At 58.2% G+C, this 18,801-nt stretch overlaps 1 protein-coding gene across 1 annotated transcript; it reads right to left on the bottom strand.

The window, feature by feature from the left end:
* Nucleotides 1–460: 460 nt before the first annotated feature.
* Nucleotides 461–4,873, bottom strand: PAX1 (paired box 1; the record flags this gene model as incomplete). Its single annotated transcript, XM_082302828.1, has 4 exons — nt 461–552; nt 2,388–2,601; nt 2,814–2,959; nt 4,219–4,873. The coding sequence occupies 4 exons, from the start codon at nt 4,871–4,873 to the stop codon at nt 461–463; spliced, it is 1,107 nt and encodes a 368-aa protein (XP_082158954.1).
* Between the last annotated feature and the right edge of the window lie 13,928 nt (nt 4,874–18,801).

Below are 18,801 nucleotides of genomic sequence, written 5' to 3'. Positions count from 1 at the left end.
GAAAAATATCCCATAAAAAGTCCTGGTCCATTTCCGTCCCGGGGCAGAGGCGCCGGAAAGGGGCTGGAAAAGGGGCTCCGGCACGGGTGCTCCATGGGGAAGCCAGGAATTGCTCCCCCGGGCTGGGACAGAGCCGGGAATGCTCCCGGCAGCGCCTGAGGACGGAGGGAATCGCCGCATCCAACAGTCCTCGGGAATTTGGGAAAGAAGGAAAAACTGAAAGCAGGGGGGGAGGGGGGGAATAAAATAAAATAAAATAAAATAAAAAAGAAGGAAGGCTCGAGTCTCTTCCATCATCCCGATCCAATGGAGGCGAAGCGTCCCTCCGGGAATGTCCTGCCGGGGATTTGCCGTGGCACGAATTCACCTGTCACCGCCCGGGCTGGCCCCATGTCCCCACGCCGGGCTGCAGGAGCTGATCCCAAGATCCCAGGAGTCCCTGGGCAGCTGCTCGGCGGCTCTAGGACGAGGAGGTCGGGATGGAGATTCCATGGATGGCGCTCAGGGGCTCCGGAGCTTTCCCCGCGGGGCTCGGGGGTTTTCTGTCCAGCCCTGCAGGGAGGGGGAGAGGGAGAAGGACAGACCAAGCAGGGGATGGAGGGACTGCGAGCACGGGGACACCCCAAAAACCGCCCCCAGAGCCGCTCGGGATCCCCCCAACAGCGGGCGTGTCCCCCCCAGTGACAGGGACAGCGCTGGTGGCGCTGCCAGGGACATGGGGCTGCCCGGACAGGTGGCCCCGACCAGCCCCAGCCACGTACAGAACACATCCCTAAAAATTCCTAAACTCTGGGGTGTCCCGGGAGGGGACGGTGCCGGGGAGCAGGAGGGGACAGGACCGCGCCACCGTTCCAGGGGCGATGAAATTCCTGCTGAGCACCATCCCAGCCCAGCTCAGCCCTCGGGAACTCCACCTTCGGGGGCCGGGGTGTTCATCCCGGGGCTGCTGGAGACACTGGGATGGGCAGGGAGAGTTTTTAGGGAAAAGCCAGGAAATCGGGAAAGGGCTGGAACTGCCTGGCTGGGTTTGGCTGGTTTTCCTTCCTTCTTTCCATCCTTTTCCCACTTTTCCCACTCGCGGCAGGTACCCCCAGCCCAGCCCACCCTTCCTCCTCCAGCTCTTTCGTCGGATAATCCAACATTTCCCTCGTCCCAGATAAGTGACAGAACCAGAACACTGATCCAAAAGAAAAAAAAAAGGGATTTTTTTTTTAAAAAAAAGCTTTAAAGGAGAAAAATAAAAATCGGTTTAAAACCCCACGCAAACAAAGCAAAGAAACCCCACCAAAAATCAAAAATACACAAAGGTTTAGAGAAAGTCTGGGGACAAAACAGCTTAAGAATTGGGAAATCAGAAAATCAGGCTCAACATAATTTTAAATATCTCGAAAATACATTAAGTATGCGAAGGTGGCTCCGGTCGTTTTATATCCTTTTTTTTTTTCCCTTTCCTTCTTTCTCGTTTTTGGTTTGGTTTTTTTTTCATTATTTTTTTCCTTACTTCTCTCCCTTTCCTTTCTCTCCCTTTTTTTTTTTTTTTTTAATCTTTAAATAATAAATTTAATTTCTCTGTTTTCACTCTCAGTCGCTCCTCCCCGGCACAGCCGACCTTACACCTCGCAGCAGGTCAGAAATGGTAAAATAATTAAAAATAAACAGAAAAACAACCAAACAAAAATTTTAAACCCCGGAAAAAAACAACATTAAAAAAAAAAAAAGGACGAATTAACTGCAAATTAATTAAAATAACAGAAAGTGAAATGCCGCGGGGGAAATGACGGAAATTTCGGCGGGGATTTTATAGCCAGGGCGGGAAAATCGGGATTTTTAGAACGAGGGAATCGAGCTCTATTAATGAGGCGAAATAATTAACAGGAGATAAAAGCAACGCCCCTTTGACAGCCCCAAATTGCTCCCGTGGGACTCCCGGCGGGAAATAATTCATTCATAATGGCAGGAACCAATTAAATAAAATAACAGTTAATTATGATAACTAATAACTATGATAACTAATAACTAATCGTTAAATAATTGCCGGCAGTTAATAATTAGTAGGTAATCACTAGGAGTTAATGATTCCCGGGCACAACTCCTGCCTTTCCGCGTCATTCCAAGGCTCCCGGTGTTGATCTGGGGGAGGGGGGGGACACGGGGAAAGGCTCCTGCCCTGTCCCACCTCATTCCCGGGGGGATGAACAGCGCGGGAATCTTCCCCATCCCCTGGCGATTCCCAGCGAGCGAGGAGGGAAATTCCAACTTAGAACGGGCGGGGATCCACGGCAGCGCCGGATGGGGGAATGGGGTGGATCATTCAGACCCGCAGCGGGGCAGCCCCTCCGGAGGCTGGGGTTCCCTCCCGGCCCTGTCCCCGCGCTGTCCCCGCTCACCTTCCCTGCCGGGCTGCTTGAAGGCCATGGCCAGGTCGCCGCCGGGGACGGTCACGCCGTGGCCGTGGTGGCCCAGGGGGGTCCCCTGCGGCTGCCAGGGGGGGCCCGGGGCGATGTAGGCGCCGGGGGAGCCGCCGTAGACGCCGGGCTGGCTGGAGGGGGGATAGGCGCAGGCCGGCAGGAAGGTGCCCATGGACGAGAGCCCCGCGCCGGGCTGGGGACAGGGACAGGGACGGGGGGGGACAGGGACAGGGGGCTCAGAACAGCCCGCCCGGCGCGGGGGTCGCGCTCGGGGGCGGACGGGGCTCCCTGTCCTCTCCTCCCTCCTCTTTTCCCACCTCCCTGGCCCCCCCGCCTTGTCCTCCCCTGCCCCATTCCAGCCCCGCTGCTGTCGCCTCCCTGTCCCCTCGTGTCCCCAGCCCTCACCTGCGGGTATTTGATGTCGCCGTCCATGGCAGCCTTGTCCAGCCCGTTGACCGCCTGGCCCGGCCCGGGGAAGCCGCTCCTGTTCACGCTGGGCCACTCCTCCATTTTTGTGGGGTACGCGGCCCCCTCGGTGCCAGCCAGAGCCCCTGGGGAACAAAGCGTCAGCCCCGAACGCCCCGCGCCCGGCCCGTCCGAGCAGCTTTTGGGGTGAAACAGAGGGAATTCCCGCTTTTCCAAACGCCCGGTTGTGTAAAACCCGTGGATTAGGGGCACAGGAATCCGCGTTTCCTGCAGCATCCCGAAATTCGGGATCACAGCCCGGGGAGAGGGTTGGCCCCCCACAAGCCCCCCCTCGCCGTCTTCCTCCTCCCTCTCGCAATTCCCAATCCCCGATAATTTAGGGGCCCCAATTTCTCTCCTGACGGAGGGGATTTAGGAAAGTGACATCGGAATTTTAAGGATAAATGATTGCGCGGGGGGAAACGCGCGCGGTTGATTTACTCGGGCTCTTGGAAGGATAAAAGGACCCGCACCCCCTGCCACGGCCCGCTTGTCCCCCCCCGGAGCCGCCGGGGCTCGGGCTTGGCGCTGCCGCCGCTCCCCAGAATTCCCGAATTCCTCGGGAGAATCCAGGAGGCCGGATCCGAGCTGCCTCCTCTTCCCTTTTCCCTCTGATTTTTTCCTCTCCTCTTATTTTTCCCTCTTTCCCCCACCCTTTCCATACACTTATAAATATATAATTTTTTTTTTTTTTAAATTCCCCTTTGCGGAGCGAAATTCAGGGCTCCGAATTTGCGGTCGGCAATCTATCATCCCCTAGGAAAATATTTTCCACATTTTTCATAAAAAGTTCAAGATGTGGCTGAGCCGAGGCCGCATCTGGCCCCGCCGCCCCGACGGGCTGGTGGAGCGGGGGGGAGGCCCTTGGGAGAAAAAAAGGGGGAAAAAGGGGGGGGGGGGGAGGGGAGTAATAGGAAAATACACGAAATAAACAAAAAGATTTGAAACAGCAAAAAACGAAAGAAACAATCAGAAAAAAAAAACCAAACCGAAATAAACTAAGGAGCTGAAAGCAATAAAAAAGCAGGAAAGACGCAAAAAGGCACGAAACGAGTGAAGAGGCACGAAACAAATAAAAAGGCGAAAAAAGAAAAAAATCCCCAAACGAGCCGAAAAGCACGAAACAAACTAAACCCCCGAAACAAATAAAAAGCCCGAAACCAACAAAACCCTCCAAACAAACAAACAGACAAAAAACCAACCCAGCCGAACAAAAAACCGCCAACACAAAGAGACAAAAAAAGAAGGAACAAAAAAGGAACAACAACCCAAACCGACCCAAAAAACCGACTAAAAAAAAAACCCAAAAAAGGGGGAAGGGGGAAGCGGGGTTGCCGGTACCCACCCGCCTGCTCCACGAAGGTGCGGATGCCCAGGATGTTGGTGACCGAGTGCGCCGAGGGCCACGAGCGGGGCAGGGCCACGGGGGGGGCCCCGAGGTGTCCCGCGGGGTGTCCCGCGGCCTTGGCGGGCGGCGGCGCGGCGGCGGCCGGGTACGGGTACTGGTAGATGTGCGCGCAGGGCAGCGCGGCCGGCGGCGGCCCGGCGGGGGCCAGCGGGCCGATCTTGTTGCGCAGGATGCGGCTGATGGAGCTGACCGAGGGCACGTTGTACTTGTCGCACACGCCGTCGGCCAGCAGGCGGTCGCGGATCTCCCAGGCGAAGATGCCGGGGTCGCCCTGCTTGTAGTCGCGGATGTGCTTGACCACGGCCGGCGTGGTGACCCGCGGCTTGCTGCCGCCGATGGCCCCGGGCAGGATGGAGCCCGTCTCGTGGTAGCGGGCCAGGATCTTGCTGACGCAGCCGTGCGACACGCGGAGCTGGCGGCTGATGTCGCAGGGCCGGATGCCGAGCTGCGCCAGCTCCACGATGCGCAGGCGGATGGCGTTGGGCAGCGGGCGCCCGTTCACGAACACGCCGCCCAGCTGGTTCACCTCGCCGTACGTGTGCTCTGCGGGGCGGGAGGGCACGGGATGGCACGGCGCGGCACGGGCGGGCATGGGACGGCACGGATCGGGACGGAGCGGGAGCGGCGGCGGTGGCCCGCGGGATGGGGATGGCGCTGCGGCGGGAAGGGGGAGAGGGAAAAGAGGGGAGAAAGGGAAAGGGGAAAAGGGAAGGGGAGAAGCGGGGCACGAAAAAAGGAAGGGGGGGGGGGGAAGGAGCAAAAGGGAGAAGAAAAGAAAAGGAAGGGAAGAAAATGAAAGGACAGAAACGGGGGGGGGGGGGGGGGCGGAAGGGAAGAAAGAAAAACGAAGGGGAGAAAAGGAAGGGGAAAAGGAAAAGCAAAACGAGAATGAGAGGGGAAGCGAGAAAGAGAGAGAAAAAAGGCCGCGGGAAGGGAGAAGGGGCAGGAGAAAAAAAAGAGGAAAGAGGAAGGAGAAACAGAGACAGGGGGGGAAAAAGGAGATAAAGGTGACAGCGAAAAAAGAAGGGCGAGGAAAGACGGGGAAAGAATGAGAGAAAAAGAAAAGTCAGGAACGAGGAGGGGGAAAAAGAGAACAGGAAAAAAGGAGAGTGGGACAAAAGACAGAGAGGAGGCGAAAGAACGGGAACCGGAGAAGGAGCCGCAGGGAGAGAGCGGAGCGAAAGCGAAGGGAGGCGCGGGGAGCACGGGGCAGCCCGGAGCCCTCCCGGCCGGGCTCGGCACCCCGGCACCCCCGGCCGCCTCCTGCCCCTTCCCGGCGCCCCGCTCCGCGTCCCGGAGCCGTCCCGGAGCCCGTCCGGAGCCGGCCGCACTCACCCATGGCCCGGCGCGGGGAGGGGGCAGCGCCGGGCGGCCGCTCCGCAGCCCCGGCATAGAGAGTGCGGGGACCGGCGGGGCCGGGGGGTCCTGGCGGCGCCGGGAGCGAGCCCCGCTCGCGGGGAGCCCCCGCCGCTCTTCGGGATCAATTTGACGTGGGAATCACGTCAATCGCGGCCGTCACGGCGGCGGCGCCGCCGCCCATTGGCTCCCGCCCGCTCCTAAATGGCCGCGGCCGGCGGGGCCGGGGGGGCCGCCCCCCTCTGCCCGCCCCCTCGGGGCCCCGCCGCCGCCGGGCCCCCCCCCAGGCACCCCCCGGGCCGCGGGAGGGCACGGCGGGGACAGCACGGGGGTCCCATCGCCCCCTCCCCGCGGGTCCCCGGGTCCCCCCCCGGGCAGCTCCCCCCCGGGACAGGGACACGCACCTGCCCCGCCTCCGGGACCCGCGGGCAGGAGCTTTGCCGGGGGCTGCGGGACGGGACGGGCGCGTTTCGGGGGGCGCGGAGCCCTGCCCGGGGGGGCTTCCCCGCGGCCGCGCTGCTGCCCGGCCACCGGCCACGAAATCCGTCTGTTTCGGCCCCAGAAAGTCGCGCCCGAGAGCAGCCCTGTCAAACGCGGATGGGACGAGTGACCGCGGGATTCCTGGGATTTTTTGCCCCCCCCCCCCCCCCCCCCATGGAGAGCTCGGTGGGAAGACCGTGAGTGTTTCCCGCAAAAGGCTGGAAGGGTGGGGGGCTCGGGGGGGGGGGAGCAGCGTGTGGAAAGACCCCTCCTTGGGGGGCTTTTAAAGCGGGGGGCTCGCAGGGGGGGGGGACGGACAGGGCCGGTCACCGCCGTGTCCCCCAGCGCGGACGGGGGGCACGAAGGGCAGCCCCGGGCCCGAGCCGTGGCACCGAATCCAAGCGGGGCCCGAGCGCTGGAGGAAGCCCCGGGGAAAGGGAGCGGATCGATTAAACGGGGGCTGAGCCTCGCCCAGGGCTGGGGGTCCCGCGGGTGCCCCCCGCCCGCGGTGCCCACCCCGTGGCAGTCCCGGCGCGATGAGCTCGCCCCGCTCAGCCCGGGGAGCGGCCGCCGCAGCCCGCGGGGAGGCGGCGATCGAGAAGCGGCCGGGGAAGGCAGGTGCGGCTCTCCCAGCCCCGCGGATCCCTCGGGATGGGTTTTCTGGGAGGTCTGGGGGTCCCCTGCAGCCGGCGGAGGAGCCTTTTTCCCCCGGAGGAGCCGCGGCGCTGGAGCATCCCCCTCTCCCTGGGGATGAGGCTTTTCGGAGGAAAAGATCCCGGTAGGAAAAGATCCTCCACCTGCTCCCCGGATCCCACCCGCGTCGCCGCACCCAGGGGACACCACCGGGATGCGGCCCGCGCGGGAATGTGCGCCTGGATACAGGCGGGGATGGAAAGGGAGCAGAGGGAAACGGAAAGGGAACGAAGAGGGAGAGGAATAACGGAGAGGAAACGAAGGAAGAGAATTAGGAGAAGGAGGGGAATCAAAATAAGGAGGAAGCGACGCAGGAAAAAAGGTAAGAAGGGAAGAGAGCTAGAAGGTGAAGGAAAACGGAGGCGGGGAATAAAAAGAGAAAATAAAATAATAATTTTTTAAAATTAAGATAAAGTAAAAGAACTAAGGAAAAAGACATGGAAATAGAAAATTATTGGAAGGAAAGGGAAAAGAAAGAGAGAAAAAGGAAGAAAAGGAAAGGCGCGGCCGCTCAGGTGAGATGTGGCAGGAACATCCCAATTAATTTGCTCCCTGTCCCGCTCCCTGCGGAGCTCCAGCAGCAGCACCGGGCGCTGCCCGGACCCCAAACCTGCCCCCCCGGGCCATTCCCTGCCCTGCCCTGCCCTGCCCGTGATGGTTTCCGTCTGCTCCGGCTCTTCTTTCCCTTCTCCAGCCCCTCTTTCCACGCTTGAACACGATCCGGCGTGGAAAAGTCTTTTAAAACCCCTATTTTCCCTGTTTGTCCCAAAGCTGCCGGAATTTTGCGGGTGTTTTTATGCCGGGCAGAGCCTCGGGTGACAGAGGCGCGATTTTACATCGTTAATTTTGCTGAGTGAAATCCAGCGGCGCAGGGAGCTCTGGAGGCTTTTTGTTTTTTAATATAAGAATAGAAATATCAGGAATATCGGATAGAAATAACAAGGATGTGGGATAGGAATGTCGAGGATGTTCCTCTGCTGCAGCAGCTGGAGGTTAGGATAGTTAAGAGTAGGGATTCCCGGGTGTTTCGCCAGGATTTATTCCCAATTATTTATTATAAAATAATTAAATAACATCATATTTTATTAGATGGAGCTGTTAAATTATTATATAATGACAATAACATATCATATTGTTATATTATTATCTAATACTGCCATCCTATTGTTATTATTATTATTGTTGTTGTTGTTGTTGTTATTAATTACTGATTCAGGAATGCTGCGGCTCTTCCAGGAGTTCATGCAGCTCCTTTTCCATCGGGAGCAATCCAAACTGGAGAATCCTGTGGGATCAGACACTCCGAAAACGCCCAGTAAGTGCAATTCTGTCTGGGTGCCTAAGCCTGAATTAATCACAAAATCAATTCCAACGGGATTTTTTTTCTCCAGCCTTTTGCCCAAAAGCAAGGAGTTGGATGATCCCAGAACATCTTCCCGCTTGCTGAGGATGGGCGTTTGAATAAAATCCAACAAACAGAATAAAATCCAATAAGCAGAATAAAATCCTTCTCCGAAGCTCCCTCCGAGCACCTCTGTCAAGGCCACATGTTGAATAATTTACAACAGTGTTTGTCAAAAGCGATTTTCCTCCCTAAAACCCCCTCCGCCCCGGATTAAAACCACACCGAACCCCCGGGGAGTTTTCCCGCTGGGATTTTTATTTTCTCTCCCCCTCCCCCCCCCCAAACACCCTCTACGTTCCGCGATCGGAGATTCCCAACGTGAAAACGAGAGCGGGATCGCGGATCCTTTAAAGACGAAATTCCTGGTGGGAGACGTTGCCGGTGCGAGGGCAACACGGAGCGATGAAAATCCGCAATAAACCGCGTGCAGCCGTCCTGCTTTTCTCTTTATGGGGATTTTCTCCTCCTTTTCCGCCTGGGAATCGTTCCGGTGGCTTTGGGATCCCGTTCCATGTCCCGAGCGGAGCGCGGGGATGCGCAGCTCCAGCCTCATCCCGCAGCTCTGGAGGCGCCCGCGCCCAGGGATCGCCTTTCCCTCCCAGGGGGTGGTATTTAAAAACACCGAGTATTTTGGGAAGAATCCCGGTTAACGGCGGAGCCTGGGGCTGGAAGGAGGGGGGATCGGAGGTTATTCCCTGCAAATCCTGCTCGGGACATCTGGGAGCCGCGTGCGAGGAGGGGCCGGCCGGCAGGAGCAGCCTCCGCCTCTGGAAAGGGCTTGGAGAGCCGGGATCCCGCACGGAATGTGGCGGCAGGACAACGCCAGGCTCCTGCCTCTCCCTGCCGGCATTCCCGGGAAAACCGGAGCTCGTCCAGGGGCGCTGGGAGCGCACAGGGCTCGAGCCTCTGGCGGGAGCGGGAGGCGCCGTGAGACACGAGCGGCTCCGTCCCGCATGGAGCCCTCGTCTCCTCCTCAGATGCCCCGGGATCACGGAATCACGGAATCCTTGGGGCCGGAAAAGCCCCCCGGGACCACGGAGCCTGGCGCTGGCAGCTCTCTCTCTCCCTGGGGAATATTCCCTGGCTCCCGCAGCGCTCCGAAAGAGAAACGGAACCCCCTCCCAAACACTTCCCTTGGGATTAAGGTCCCGCTTAAGGCTGAGCCCACGCTGAAGCCTTGGCCTGGGTGTAAATCCAGGCGGGATCGGCTCCCGGGCCCCGGCCCAGCTCTGCAAACAAACCCCGCACGTGCTGGGGCCGGGGGGCTCCTGAAGCTGTTCCTCCCCGGTGTTGTCCTGGCGGGACGGATCCCTGCTCCCGGCCACCTCGGGGAGGCTGGAATAGCACCGCGAGCTCGCTGGTCTTGGCACGGGGCGTCCGCGGAGCGGGGAAGAGCAGGGAATCTGCTCCTCCGGGAAAAGAGTTGGGAGCAGATCCCGTGGGATTTGGTAATGCTGGAGTCAGGCTTTAGGGCACGGATCCATCCGGCACCGTCTGGTGCAGGATCTTCTCGTCTCGTTGAGCGGGTCTTGCTGGAGGAAGGGCGGGATGTACACGAGGGTGGCCTGCGAAGCGGGATAAATTGTTTTCCCCAGGGATAGCTCTGAACCTGCCCTGCTGCTCGGCCAGAAAAGGGAGGAAGAAAACACCTGAAACCTCCCTCCCCCCGATAGTTTTCCTCAAGATCCTTTGGCCTTGATGGTGGAGAGGGATTTTATCCAACGTTTTGTCGGGCTGAATATGAATTCAGTAGTGCTGAATTTGACAGTGCTGAACGTACAAACAAATACTGGATTTGGTAGTACTGAACATATAAAAACTGGATTTGCTAGTCCTGGATTTTCCAAGGTCCCCTCCTCAGCTCTTCCCGCTGGTGCCACACTCCAGAGCCCCTGGCCAGGGCACCAGCCCAGGGCTGTGCCCAGGGTGCCCTTCCAGCCATCCCGGAGCTCCGCGGTGCGGCTGCGGAGGATTTCCCGAGGGTTTGGGGCCATTTCGAGGCGGGTGAACTCTTTTCAGGGCTCATTTCCCCGCAGAAACTCGGCTCGGTGTGAGAATGCGGGGCGAGGGGAGCAGCACAGAACGCTACAACCATCGTAATCCCCTCCTCTCCCCCCCCCTCCCCTCCCCGAATAAGCCCAGCAAAACTCCGCTTATTTCTCCCCGTGTGGGAACAGGGGGTGTAAAACGGGATTTAAAGCTGCGAAGAGCTGCCTTGTCCTCTCCGGCCGATTCCTTCATCCCAGAAGTCCTTCTCCCTCTGCTCCCCACTCCTGCCTGGCAGCTCCTCCTTGCACGAGGCCCTCAAAATTAAAGATGACTGGAATAAAAAAGAACTTTTCCTCCCTGCTCTGCCTCCCTGAATCCGCAGGAGACCGTCCAAATAAACCAGAAGACGATTATTTATGGCCTTATAAGTTGTTGTCACTGATTTCTCCAGGAGCGAAAAACCTCTTTGGATTTTCCGAGAAAAATGGGATTTTCCCGTTTTTGGTTTTTTTTTTTTTTTTTAGGTGTGTGGGGTTGAGCGAAAATAATCCGAGCTGAGAAAGATTTGGGGTTTCAGACTTGGGTTTGTTTGCTTGTTTCTTCCCAGATAAGAGAAAGTGTCTGGAAAATTTCATTTGGGAAAAGCTCAAATGGTTTTCCATCAGGTGAATGGTGTCGATCTCCTGGGAGAGCAGCGGTGGGATGGAGCCTTGGAACGGGGTGGGGAGCATGGACTGGGAACACAGCGGAATTCCCCCCCCTAAACCCAGCTCTGCTCCCCTAGGGAAAGCACCCGGGATATTGGAGTTATCAGGAGGGCTCCGTGCCAGAATTCCAGGCCGGTAATTGGGGTAAAATGGGAACGAAACTTCACATCTTGTCCCAGCAAGAGGGAAATGGGGGAGCTCCCTTCGGGAAGGCTGCGCACAAACAATGCTCCTGCCACTCATCCCGGGGCACCGCTCTCCGGGCACTGGTTTCCATTTATTTCCTGGAATTCTGGGAGATGTCGGGAGAATTTAACACACATGATGCGGGCAGATGAATGGGCTGGATCCTTTTCTGGGAGCGAGCGCTCCCGGGGCTCCGTGTGGTTCCGCGGCTCCGGAGCAGGGGGTATTTATTTCGGGAGATCTGGACTCCATTTCGGGCCGGCAAAATCCCGCTGCAGCCGAGGGAGACGCTTCCCACTCACGTCAACAGATCCCAGGAATGCGCTTAAAAACCTGGGCTTGACTTTAAGGCCAGGCTAAGTAACTCTTGCTCCTGCTGGCAGGTGAGGGATTTAACAGAGCATTTCTGGGCTTACCTGGCTCTGGGCTTGGAGGAGAATCCTGCAGGATGCTGGGAGTTTTAGGGATCCAGGTGGACCCCCTGCGTTGCCTGGGAGCGCTGACATCCAGGAATTATCCAGATAAACACCATGGATAAACCCGGCCAGCAGTTTTTGGAGAGCCTGCCCCATGCTTCCCCTCTCAGCCGTGATTTCCCCACGGGAGGTGGGGGATTCCCAGCCCAAAATCTCGCTCTTCCCCCTCTCCACCTTCATTCCATCCAGGCACCAATTCCTGCCCCAAATCCTTCCTCCAAAGCAGCCCAGGGGCTGCAGGAATTCCCCCAGGACACGGCCTGGGTCGGGTCATTGTCCCCCAGAACCAACCCGGGAGTGACCCGACGCTGGTCCCACAGGAGCCGGATCCCTCCGTGAGGGAGGAGCTGGATCCAGGGAAAGGGAGCGTCAACAGCAGGGAATAACGCTGGGAGCTAAAACCCGGCTCAGGCAGGGAGAGGAAGGAATTCCCTGGGACGAAGGGACTGGGAGAGCACAGGAGCGTCCCTTCTCCCTCTCCTTACCTGCCCCGAGATCCAACACCCGCGGGGATTCAGTTCCCCGGGATGAAATTCCTCTGCCTGAAACCAGAAGACGACGGCTAAAAAGGGCAACCAACCATCCCCACTCCCGATCCCGGCTCTGGCATTCCCCGTTGGAAATAATTTATCTCCTCTGGTCTGCCGGGCTTGTCCCACCAGCCCTAATGACTGGTTCTGTTTAATTTGCAGCTGCTTAATTGCAGCCGAACACTTCAACACCACTAAATTAAAGCAGGCTCCCAGCGCTTTCCCTGCCTGCGCTCCTGGCCCCGCTCCAAGGGCCGCGCAAAGCAGCCTCAGATGGTTCATTCCCGCCACACAGGCTGCTCCCTTCCCGAAAAAAATCCTCTGTGTGCCCGAACCCGCCGACGTGCGAGCACGGAAAACAACTTCCAGGCGGGAGGCGACCGGGATGAGGCCGCGTTCCCTCCTCCCGACGGTACCCAGCCATTCCCGCGGCCTGGAAAAGGGGTTGGGGGACAGGAGGATCCTAAAGGGGAGCAGAGCCCGGCCTGCAGAGACTCCCCTGATGGGAAGGAAAGCTGCTGGTGGTGGGGTCTATCCCGGGCAGTTCCACGTCTCGGAGCAAATTTCCCGGTGTGGAATCACTTTGGGTGTCAAGTTCCCGTTAGAAAGGAGCCAGAGGAGATGGAGCCGCCGCTCCAGCAGCTCCTGCTCCCGGGGAATGGAGGCTTGGGGTTGGGATGTGCCTTTCCAGCACCATTCCGGGGGGATTGTTTGCTTTGGGCACGGACGTGCCTGTTGGGAACCCCGCTCCGAGAGGGGGGCTGGGAATCCATCAGCCGTGCCAAGGGCCGGGAGAGCAGAAGAAAAACGGGATCTGCTTCTGGGGGAGCGGGGAGAAACGAGCTGAGGCCAAAGCTGGCCCCTCTCCTCCCCATCCCATCCCATCCCGCCGGGAGAGAGGGAGAGACCCAACCCCCCCGCCAGGGAGGGAGGGAGGGAGGGAAAGCAACCCCCACTAATTGTGGGGTAAAAATAACCCGGACCTGCAAACAAGGCCATGGAAAACTCCTGTAAAGTTGAAAGGCTCTGGAAGCCGGGCAGGCTCCTGGTGCCCATAAATAATTTCCTTGTGGATCAGCAGAAACAATGCAATTAGGGGCACGGTGGGATGGCAGCCAGTGAATCCCTGGGAAAACTCCAACCCCGTGGAGCAGCCCCGGCGCTCCTCGCAGCTGCCTGGAGGTTTTGGGGGTTTTTAATGGGGTTCTTGCCCTGCTTAGACAAGACGAGGGTCAGGCCTGGCTGCTGCGGGGATGACGTGAGATGGAGAGGAAACGCACTGGGTTAAGTGGGATATACGGGACTGGGAAATGGGAGTGGCAGGGCTCAGCCTGCCCGGGAAGGAGCTGTGGGATGAGGGGGTGCTGCTCCATGGGGCCGCGGCCATCCTCCCCCAGAATCCTGGCAGAAAACTGGGGGGGGTGGGGGGAGAAGTAAGGAAAGAAGGAAGTTAAAGGAGGCACCTGGAGGAAGGAGGAGCCCAGGAAAGCCTGAAAGCCACGTTTGTGCCGGGTTACTCGATCCCGGTGTGGCTGAGGTGAGAACAGCGGCTGCCTGATCCTTATCTCGGCAGGACACAACGCCCCGGGATTGTCTCTGCTCCAGTGACCGAGAGAGAAAACACCTCCAGTTCCTTCCTTCTGCCCAGCGCCCAAGCAGCAGCACGGAGAGGAGGCCCAGAGCCGGGGATCCCTACGGGATCTGCTCCCCTGCGGAAAATTCCTCACCCTGGGATGGACAAAGCCTCCAACAAACCTGAGCAGGGTTGGTTTTCCTCAAAAAGCCCTGTGGTTCAAATCCTCTGGGATTCCTTCCCATCTCCATTGAAAATCTGAGTGGCTCCTGCAGCTTTCCAGGGGACTGAGAGTGGCAGGGGACATCCATCCCTCCCTATCCATCCATCCCTCCATCCATTCATCCATCCATCCATCCATCCCTACCCATCCATCCATCCATCCATCCATCCCTCATTCTGGCCCCCATGGCTCTGTGCCCACCCTCTTCACCATCCCCTGGCCAGTCTCAACCCCCAAAATCTCCATTTCCTCCCAGTGGGACAGCACCCCAAGCTGTGTCCCTATCCCAAGGAAGGGGCTCCCTCTGGGAGCCACCAGCACGTGGAAGAAGGCTCCAGAGCTGCTTATCCCTCTGTCCAGAGAGATTTTCTTTGGAGAGGCTTCGACCAGCATCCTGCCTGTGAGTGCTTCCCACAGCCCTTCCAGAGGCAGAAAAAGAGGGATGGTGAGCCCGGGAAGGGTGAGCAAATATCCCCGGATAATGTATTTGGAACGGGGGGAAGGAAAAAGAGCCAGAGAGAACACAGGGAATCCCCCTTTCCACCAGCCCCTGTGGTATCTCCACACTGAGCTGAGCCGCAATTCCCTATCCCTAATTTAGGATGTCTGGCTCCCAAACACCCTCTGGTGGAGCCTCCAAGGCCGTTTTCCAGCATGGATCCGCTCTCTGAGGGCTCTGGTTCCGCTCCGTCCCCGGGTGGATGTTAGCACAGCCGCGCTGGCCCGGGAGGAGATGGAGCCACCACATCCCTGCCTCTGGCTTCTCCTGGAAAATCCCGGCGAGCCAGGACCTGCCGAGCAGGACGAGGCCCCCTGAAGGGGATATCTTTCACCTCCCGGTGACTTCTTCCACAAATATCCCGTCCTTCAACACCTTTGTGTTGACAGAGCCTCTGTCAACAGCGCCCGAACTTCAAACTTGATGCCAATCTCGGCGCCCAGGGGAACCGGTTGTGCCACAAGTGCTGCTGCAAGAGGAGCCCGGCCCTTTCCATGGAAAAATCCCACCCGGATGCCCTGTGAGGAAGGGCATCTCGCCGTGTGCCTGTGAGAATTCCTGGCGACAGGACCCTCGGAAGGTGTGGGAGAGCTGGAGCTGCTCCATAAGGGTGTTCCTGACGTTATATACCTTTAAATTCCTAAAATGCTCCTTGGATTCAGCAGGACGCGGAGAATAATCTGCAAAGAATCCCAGAACAGCTTGGGTGGGAAGGGGTTTTAAAGCTCATCCCCATTCCATGGGCAGGGGCACCTTCCATGATCCCAGGTTGCTCCGAGCCCCGTCCAAGCCGGCCTCGAGCATGAGCAGGAAAAGTTGTTTATTTCTTTAAAAGTGTCTGGGGAAAAAAACCCAACAAACAACAAAAAATTGCGTTTAAATGTAATTTAAACACCTAAAATTTAAATGTAAATTTTGTATTTAAAATTTTTAAATATCCATATTTACAGGTGTAAAAAATACAGGTTTTTACTTTAAAGGTTTTTTGGGATTTTTTTTTTTTTTTTTTTTTTAGGTGTTACTGGATTTAAGGAAAAACGGCCCAGCAGAGGTGAAAGAGGCACCTTTATCCTATCAGCCGTCGTTCTTGGAGATGTAAAGACCTGAAGTTTGGGAATGGCGATGAAATTCACAGGGGTTTCTTTGGAAAAATTAGAAGCATCGATGGATTGTCAGCGCTGCCCCCCCCCAGCCGTGCATTTTCAGCAAAGATTTACATTTTTAAACTAAGGGAGGAAAGTAAATTTTCTTCAAAAGATAGTTTTGGAGGGGAAAAGAAGCTCAGGGCTGCGCGGGTTTTCTGGGAGGAAGCTTTGGGATGGCTCCAATGGGAGGCAGGATGTGCCTGGACGGCTCAGGTGTCAGAATCCTCGACTGGGAAGTCCCCGGGAGTGGGAAAAGAGGCGGGGGGGAAACCGGGAGAAGAGGCAGGAATGAGCTGCCAGCCTGGAGGCTCCCTCTAGTGCCGCTTCCCAGAGCTACCGGGGATCCTCTCATCCCAGCAGGAAAAGCTCGGGAGGGGACAGCCGGCAGAGCTGTCGCCAAGGGGCCCTCCTCAGGCATTCCCTGCCCCAGGCATTCCCTGCCTCAGCCCTCAGGACACCTTTGGGTGCCCCTTTCCCAGCTGGTGCCACCAAACCCCAGAGCGGGGACCCTCGGGGACCCTCAGCCCTGCCCGGCCTGGCCTTCCTGCCCGGATCCCGGCGCGGCAAAGCTCGGGAAGTGTTAAAGCCGTGGGAAGTGACAGGTCCCAGCCCCGGGGACATCCCGGCTGTGTCCCCGTGTCCCTGCCGACACACACAAGCGCGGCTCGTCAAATATTTGCCCTGCCCGAGCTGGGATAAATCCGTGGTGCAGCGTCCAAGGCCAGAGCTCGGCGTTCCTGGATCCACCTGGATGCTCGGCTCTACCCCACTGTCCCATCCGTGTCCCCTCCGAGGGAGAGGGACGGGGACAGCTGTGGGGACGGTCACCGTGGAGCAAGGGACAGGCAGGGCATTTTCCAGCAGCTCAGGGACTGCTCCAGATCCCAGATCTCCATCCCGCGAGGAGCAGCCCCATCCCGCTGCCCCCTGGGGGATGCTCCCGCTCCAAGGCCTTCCCAGAGCTCCATTTCATGGAATCCATGTCTCCATCCGGCTCCATCTCCTCCCTCTCCCTGCACAGCACCCCCCAGGGACAGCAGCTGGCGGTGGGGGGAAAACAAACAGACCCGGGAGGGGACTGGAGCTTCCCAGAGCACGGAGGGTGGGATGTGGGTGCTCCCATGGGATGCGAGCCCGGCCAGGCCGCTCCCAGCAGCGCTGCAGCATCTCCACGCGCCGGGAGATGGCAATCTCCCTCTTCCCACGGCATTCCCGGCGCCCGCGATGGAGCCGTGACACCGCCGAGCTCCCAGCTCGGCCCCGCGCAGGGAAATGCCGTTCCAACCCTTCCAGAGGAGCCGGATTTGCTCCCGTGTTGGCAGCAGCAACGGGTGTTTACCCTGCGCTGCCTTATCTGCCTCCCTCTTCCCGAGCAAAGCGGGGGAAATTGGAGTGTCCCCGTTATCTGTTTGCCATCTGCCCCGGGATTAGCGGCTCCACGGACTAAGCTTTGGATCAACACGGTTTTATTGGATCCTGTCACTGCGGGCTGGCGGCGGCCGGGCTAAGTGAGACATCAAACCTCCTTCCTTCCCGCTCCCCTCCTGCCCGCCTCCCTCTGCTGGGCTGGAGCATCCCGGCCCAGCTTTTGTGGCAAAGGGAGAGGAAAAGAGGAGTTTCACTCGGATTTCCAGCATTCCCTCCCTTCCACGGGGGCCGGAGGAGCGGGGCGTGCTTCCCCGCCTGGCAAAGGAGGAGGGGATGGACACAGCGCGCTCCTTGTTTAATCCCAATCTGCCTCTAGGAGTAAATATGGGGTTAAAAAGCAGCCTGGGGATCCAAACTCTGCTTTCCCAGGATCCCCCTCACTCTTCTCGCCTCTGGAAGGGGGAGTGGGATGTGTGCAGACACAACCACAGCAGAACAGGAGGGCACAGGGACGGGGTTGGGACCGCTGGAGCTCTCCTTGTCCCTGGGATGGGCAGGAGAGGCTGTGCCGAATCCCAGGGACACGCGGCCAGGGAGCCTCCCCACCCTGCCCAGCTCTGAGCGAGTTTGGGCTGGTTCTAAAAAAAACGGGGAAAGGGTCGCCTCTGGGAGGCTCCAGCCCGATGTCCCTGCCACAAACCCAGCAGGTGACGGAGCCACGTTGGGGTTCAGTGACCTTTCCACCCCAAAATTGGGCCGGGAGGGCTGGAATCCTGATGGATCCCCTGGTCCCCACACATTCCAGGAGCAGGGAATTAACGAAGGGGCATGTTGGCTTGATCCAGCCCCATCCCAGCAGCTTGGCTGCCCCTCCCAAGTTCTGAGGGGAAAAGAACCGTGGTGGTTGGGTTTTCCATCGTTACAAAGGAAAAAACCAAAGTTTTTAAATAGGAAACATCATCTCCGTTGGGGATCCCACACTATGTAGGTGGCTGTGAGGGGAAAGGGGACACTCGTTCCCAAAAAACCCGCTCAGAAACACGTCTGTGGGATGTGGAAACACATCTCCACCTTCCTGCTCTTTTCCCCCTTTTTAACTGTGCAAATGCCACTCCACCAAACCCGAAATGCACCTGAGGGGCCGCAGCTGTGCACGAGTTAAGAGTGGGGAATTTTTGCCGGGCGAATTCCAGCCTAAATAACCCCTGGATGTGGGAATATAGGACAAACATCCGGGCTGCTCCCTCCCCGAGATGTCCAGAGTGGATTTTCCTGCGGCGGCTATCGGCCAGGATCTCGGCAGACAGATGCGTTTAGTGTTTGCCGCCTGGAGACACTGGAAGGAAACAGTTTATAAAATCAGATTAGGGCTGGAAAAATCGCCTAATGATCACAATTCCCGGCCCCGCCGCCGAGTAATGAAGCGTTCAAGAGCTGTCAGCGCCTGGATGAAAGCGGCCTCGCGCGAGAGCCCCGCGCCTCCGAAGGATGGCTGCGGATGGATTGCGGCGAGATACAATCCCGCGATAAGGGACAATGGGAGCCTCGAGAACACTTCAGAGCGGCCTCCTCGGCGCGGTGCCGGCGCCGCAATAAAAGCCCATAAATTACAGAAAAAGAGAAGAAGTTTCCGAACGGTTTCTGATAAAAGACGAGCCGAGGCGAAAGGGAAGAGCGGGAGAATCCCTCGAACCCGCGCACGCGCCAGCGGGGAAAGGAAGGCGCGCTCTGTAGACCCCCAAAGGATGAGCCGGAAAGGGAATGCTGTGGCTTTTCCCTGGAAAATCTGTTCTGCAAGGCAGATCGGGGTGTGGGTGGGTGTGCCCTGGCTGGCGGGAGGGATCAGCTGCTCCCGACGGTGAGGGATGGATCCATAAGGAAGGAGGGAAG

Source organism: Coloeus monedula (genome assembly GCF_965178545.1).
Source record: "Coloeus monedula genome assembly, chromosome: 2".
Lineage (NCBI taxonomy): Eukaryota > Metazoa > Chordata > Aves > Passeriformes > Corvidae > Coloeus > Coloeus monedula.
The sequence above is the reverse complement of the archived record's forward strand: the minus strand, read 5'-3'. Positions and strand labels throughout refer to the sequence as shown.